We start from the raw sequence: 6244 nt of genomic DNA, 5'->3' as shown, positions 1-6244 counted from the left end.
GAGCTGCTGCTTGGCCTCCAGCTCAGCTCGGAGGGAGCCGTTCCTCTCCTTGTAGAGGGCAAGCATCCTCTCGCAGGGGGGGTCCCCGGCCTCCTGGTGGGGAGACCCCCAGCTCCCCTTCTGCAGCTCCACCAGCCTGGCTTCCAGACCCTGGCATAAGGTGACCAACCGGGGGGGGGCACGTTTGCCACCGGCCGGCCTTGGCAGAACGTCCCCCGGAGCCCCTCCTTGGAGGGGAGACCCCTCTGCCCCCACCCTGGAGGCCCCCTCCCCAAGGCCAACGGCGGTCAGGACTAGCCCCCCCCTGCTGCAGATGTGCAAACATCACCTTAGCCGAATTCTTCTGTTAAATTTGTTTATTTATTTCTGTTAACAATTCTGTTAAACTTGGGTGGAAATTTTACTTGTTGAAAAGCGGGCAAGAAGACACCCCCCCCACCTCCCTGGCTACTCCCTGGCTGGAACTACAGAATACCAGACCTTGAAGGGACCTTGGAGGTCATCTAGTCCAACCCCCCTGCCCAAGCAGGAGGCCCTATACCATTTCAGACAAGGGGCTGTCCAGGCTCTTCTTCAAAGCCTCCAGAGATGGAGCAGCCACACCGTCTGCAGGTAGGACGTCCAGGTGTGTGTTTGGCGGGGGGGGGTTCAGCTGCTCATCCCCTCCCTCCCTCCCTCCCGCCCCCTGCTCACCTGGGCCAACTGGGCGTATCCCTGCAGCTCGGCCTCCACGCTGGGAAGGCGGTTCCGGTACGACAGGAGGACGTTCTCCAGAGAGGTGACCGCCTTGTCAACGTCCAGGAACAGGTCAGCCTTCTCTGGGAGACAAAAAAAACCCAGGATTTTCCCGATCTCTGTGGAGCACCTGGAATCCCCCAGTCCAGGTCAGTGGAGTCCAGAGGGGGGGTCAACCCCTGGGGATGGGGGTGGAAGGAACCGGGCCTGCGGACCCGAAGGAGGGATGGGGAGGCCTGATGGGTCTAGGACAGGGGTAGGCAACCTCGGCTCTTTTATGACTCATGGACTTCAACTCCCAGAATTCCCGAGTCAGCAGAGCTGACTCGGGAATTCTGGGAGTTGAAGTCCATGAGTCATAAAACAGCCGAGGTTGCCTATCCCTGGTCTAGGACAAAGGATCCCCCTCCCTCTGCTCCTGGGAACCCATTTGGAAGGACACACGTGAGACCAATCTGGGGGGTGGACTAGAAGACCTCCGGGGTCCCTTCAAAGGCTAGTGTTCTGGGATCTCTCCAAAAGAGACAGGGGTTTTCTGCTCTCCGAGGGCTCAACCGGCCAGACCTCCTTGGCCCAAACCAGCCGGACTGCAGCCTCTGCAGACCGACCGGCGCTTCCGTTCCCAGCAAGAACCGGTTTGACCCGAAGCCCCGGTCCGAGGCTCCTTCCAAAACAAGGGCCGGCTGGGAGAGGAAGCCAGCGGTCAGGAGCGACCCAGCAAGGCTGGCCTTTTCTTCCCGGTTCCAGATTCGAGATTTCCCACGCTTGGCCCAGCGAGATCCAAGCCCCCCCCCCGGCCAGGCTGGGAGGGTCTTACCTTCTTCTTCCGGACCAGCTGGAGGCGGGGGGGACGGGCTCCTGGTCCGGCTGGCAAAGAGGGACGGGCATCGGGGGAGGCTGGCGCTGGATTCGGAGCCCAGATCGGAAAAAAACCCCTCCTCCTCTCTGCAGCACAAGAAGAGGAAGGCGGGGGGTGGGCGAAGGGGCCGGGGAGGGGCTTGGCCTGGGGAGGGGGCTCGGCTGGGGCAGAGGGGGAGGGTGGGTGGGAAAGGAAATGCCCTCCTGGGGACGCCACGGACACATCACCACCATCATTCCTTGGAGAAGTCAGCCCTGGGATCTCCGAGTGGTCTCCCATCCAAGATTTAAGGCAGGCAGAAAACTGCCCTGCGACACCCGGAAATCGTGCACGGGACCGACGACCACCTGCTTAGCGACTGGATTACGACAGCGCTGAAAAAGGGACTCACGGCCGGTTTTCCCCAGGAAAAGTCAGGTGTTTGGCAACTGGCTTGTACTTGTGACGGTTGCAGCGTCCTGCCGGCTCCCGAGATCGCCATTTACCACCTTCCCAGCCAACGTCCGGCAAGAATAGCCAACGGGGGGGAGCCGGGTTCGCTTAATGACTTAACGGCAGCGATTCACTTAACCACGGTGGTGAGAAAGGGCGTAAAATGAGGCAGCATGTCTTGCTTAGTGACAGAAATCTTGGGCTCAGTTGTGGCTGGCGGTGAGGACTAGCAGCAATAGTTTTTCCTCTGGCGTTGGGGCTAGATAAATTATCTCACTGCGGAGGTGCCCGAGTCCTCCGTAATCTGCTTTTCCTGGTGGGATTTTCACAATCCCGGGTCCACGCGGGGCTGCCTGCCCCCCTGAGCCCATGAGGGGGTTCCTTGGCCCGTTTGGACCACCCACCCGAGGAAAGTGGGGCTAAAGAGGGGGTGGGCGCAGAGGGGGAGAAGGGAGGAGTGCCCCCCACCGTCCGCAGGGACTGACCTGGCCTTCTCCCGCTGCAGCCGCTCGAGCTTCCCCTGCAGCCGGGCGACGGTGACCATCAGGCGGGTGATGCGCTCCTCGTACTGCAGGGCGGCTTCCTCGCCGGGCTCCTCCTGGGGGCCTTCCCCGCCGGGGGGGCCCAGCTCCCCCTGCAGCCCACGGGGAAAGGGGGAGCATCAACCTCCCCCCAAGATCCAGAGGGTCCCACCCCACCTGCAGCCCACGGGGAAAGAGGGAGCATCAGCCTCCCCCCAAGATCCAGAGGGTCCCACCCCACCTGCAGCCCACGGGGAAAGGGGGAGCATCAGCCACCCCCCCAACAGAGGGTCCCACCCGGCTGGGGAATTCTGGGAGTTGCAGTCCAGCCGTCTTAAAGCTGACACGGTTCAGGAATGCTGGATTAGACCCTCTCCCCTCCAGCCCTCCCCTCCTTTGCCCCCTGCAAGCCACCCTGAAGGGCCGCCTGGGCACTGCTTGGCCCCGGACTGGGGCCTCCGCGTGGGCCGAGGGCTACGGACCCACCTTGGATGGGGCAGGAAGCCCGGAGTTGCTTTCCCCAATCAAACACTGGAAGCCAGGAATTTTTTTGGGGGGGGGGGGAGACTTTCCTGTGTTTTTCCATGGGAATAACGACTTATTTGTCCCCCCAGGATGAATCCCCTCCACTCCTGGCTTCCAGACCGGGGGGGGGTCATTCCTGGGGACGCGGCTGGGATGCCAGGCCCGGCCTCCGTCCAGGGACCCCTCGCAAGGCCTGGGCGGCTTCGCCAGGCAAGGAAACCGGGAGTGTTGTTGATGCCCCTGGCAGCTGGCGAGCCCTGGGTGGTTGCCAGGGTCCCTCAGAGATCAACTAGTCCACCCCAGCTGCCCCCAAAGCAGGAAATTAGAGCACTTCACGTGGGAAAGGACTGCTTAACTGGGGTTTCTGGAGTTCTAATGGAGACTCAGAAACCCTCAAACTGGACCGGAGGTTTTCCCACGGGACCCCCACCCTCCCCAAATTCTCATCTACCTCTTCCATTCTTCGTTCTGTCTTCTCTCCCTTGCAAGTAAGCCGGTTCTTGGCCCCGATGGATGGATGGCGGCTGGCTTTTCCTGTTGATCTGCAGCCTTCCCAGCTTCCCTACACGTTTCCTGTCCTCCGTGAGGGGAGGGGGCCGTGCCCTGGTCAAGCCTCGCCTCGCCTTCATCCACGGCCCGACAACCGACCGTATTGATAAGTGTGCCACAAAGCAGGACAGAAAAAAATTTAGATTTTGTTTCAGAATGAAGATTGTGTGGATCGTAAAATCTGTGCTGGGTCCCCGTGGAGGTTAGGGGGCCCTATGGAGATGGGAGAGCCTCGCACGGAGGATTCATTTTGCTTTATGGCACAGCGCAGGGCAGCGTTCCTCAACCTTGCAGCTGGAGCTGTGCAGCTGAGGAACGGCTGGGGAATTCTGGGAATTGAAGGACACACAGCTTCAGGCCACCGAGACTGAGGAACAATGGGATTGCAGAGAGTTTACAGTCGGTGTAATTCTTCTAAGCGGGCAGCCCCTCTGCTTCATTTTGCGTCAGTTGCAGCTTCCAGGGATTCTTAAGTGTTGTATTAATTGAATGCAACAAAAAGAAAAAGAAATCTTCAGGGAAAGAAAGAAAGAAAGAAAGAAAGAAAGAAAGAAAGAAAGAAAGAAAGAAANGGGTGGGGGCGGCAAAAGAGCCTTGCTCTGTGTCGCCCCTTCCTCATCCTGCCTCTCTTAAGGAGGAGGGATGCAGTCGAGGGGCTAACGGGGATCCCTAAATGGAGAAAGTGCATCTGAAGACCCCGAAAAGTCTCATCTGGGGTCTTGGCCACTTTTAAGACTTGTGGACTTCAACTCCCAGAATTCCCCAGCCAGCTCTGCTGGCTGGGGAATTCTGGGAGTTGAAGTCCACAAGTTTTAAAGTGGCCGAGTTGGAGACCCTGGAGTAGACAATGGGCAGGCCCAATTGGCCCGAACTCCTGAGTCTTGCACAGATGCCAGTTGTGACTTCTGCCTGTTGAGGGTTGTGGTGGAGCACCAGTTCCCAGAATCCCCAACCAGCATGGAAAGCCTAATCGGGAGGGGCTACAGATCTGGAAGCCAAGTTGCCTTGGATCAGCGGTTTTGAACCCTGACCCTTTGAAGAGGGGTGGGCTTCCACCCTCCCCAGAATTCAAGAAGAGCCCTTATTTAATGCCATTTTTAGATGGGCAGCATATATAATAATAATAATAATAATAATAATAATAATAATAATAATAATAATAATAATAATAATAATAATAGTCGGAAGGGACCTTGGAGGTCATCTAGTCCAACCCCCTGCTCAGGCAGGAAACCCTATACCATTTCAGACAAATGGCTGTCCAGTCTCTTCTTAAAAACTTCCAGTGTTGGAGCATTCACTGCTTCTGGAGGCAGGTTGTTCCACTGGTTAATTGTTCTAGTAATAATTTAATAATTTAATAAATTCACAATTAAAGTTGGCAAGCTTGAAAACTTCCGTGAAAGCGGTTGCACTCTGAACTCCCATTTCTGTGCCTGTCTGAGGTTGTGTTTATAATTAATAACAAAAAAAAAAAAGAGGAAGAAAGGAACAAAACACAAAGATAATAGTGGTGGGGTTACATTACATTCTGAAATGGGGGGGGGAAGAGGAAAAAAATGTTTAACAAAAAAGAAATATGAGCGAGAAAAAAATGATGTAAATATCATATAAATGTATTACAAATATGTACCTTTTGGAATAATGTTTGCACTAGACCGGGGTAGGCAACCTTGGCTCTTTTATGACGCGTGGACTTCAACTCCCAGAATTCCTGAGCCAGCTATGCTGGCTCAGGAATTCTGGGAGTTGAAGTCCACGCGTCATAAAAGAGCCAAGGTTGCCTACCCCTGCACTAGACAAATATGTATAGAATTGTACATGTTTACAATCTCTTTGCTGTATCTGTTCCCCAAAGGGAGGATCGTCAGAAACCACCCCTCCCAATTGTGTCACTCTCCCGGTGGGCGTCCGGCAATCCTGGACTCGCCCCCAGCCGGTGGGACCTGGATGGACACCTCGGAGACCAACAGCGCGACGGAGGAGGAGGAGGAGGAGAAAATGGCCTCCGAGCAGCGACCCAGGACCCGGTCCAACCCGGAGGGGGCCGAGGACCGCACCCTCAGCCTGCAGGCCAGCGTGGGCAGTCGAAGCGAAGGGGAGGGGGAGGCGGCCAGCACCACCACCAGCCCCCCCAGCTCTGCCGTCCAGGCCCCCAACGGCAAGACCTGGCTGGCCCCGGCCCCTCCCTCCGAGTTCCAGGTCCGGACACCGCGGGTGAACTGCCCGGAGAAAGTGGTGAGTGGAGGCAGACCCGACCAACACCCCCCACAATCCCCCCCCGGGACCCCCATGGCTTCTGCCCTCCCTGCATGATCCATCTATGTATGGATCAACCCATTTTTTGTCACACACACACCGTTTAACCCAGGGGTAGGCAACCTTGGCTCTTTTATGACTGGTGGACTTCAACTCCCAGAATTCCTGAGCCAGCATGGGGGAACTATGGTCCCTTCATGACTGGTGGACTTCAACTCCCAGAATTCCTGAGTCAGCATGGGGGAACTATGGTCCCTTCATGACTGGTGGACTTCAACTCCCAGAATTCCTGAGCCAGCATGGGGGAACTATGGCCCCTTCATGACTCGTGGACTTCAACTCCCAGAATTCCTGAGCCAGCAAG

The 6244-nt window shown here is 56.8% G+C and overlaps 1 protein-coding gene across 1 annotated transcript in view; it reads left to right on the top strand.

Annotated features, from left to right (window-relative positions):
• Positions 1 to 5571: 5571 nt before the first annotated feature.
• BABAM1 (BRISC and BRCA1 A complex member 1) overlaps positions 5572 to 6244 on the top strand; it is a 6324-nt gene continuing 5651 nt past the window's right edge. Inside the window, exon 1 of the mRNA XM_015826732.1 lies at positions 5572 to 5859. Within this exon, the coding sequence (XP_015682218.1) occupies positions 5572 to 5859 (288 nt within the window). The remainder of the gene's footprint in view (positions 5860 to 6244) is intronic.

The sequence above is a fragment of the Protobothrops mucrosquamatus genome, unplaced genomic scaffold (genome assembly GCF_001527695.2).
Source record: "Protobothrops mucrosquamatus isolate PMUCROS unplaced genomic scaffold, P.Mucros_1.0 scaffold3262, whole genome shotgun sequence".
NCBI classification, from domain to species: domain Eukaryota; kingdom Metazoa; phylum Chordata; class Lepidosauria; order Squamata; family Viperidae; genus Protobothrops; species Protobothrops mucrosquamatus.
Note: the sequence above shows the minus strand (reverse complement) of the source record. Positions and strands in the feature narration are given on the sequence as shown.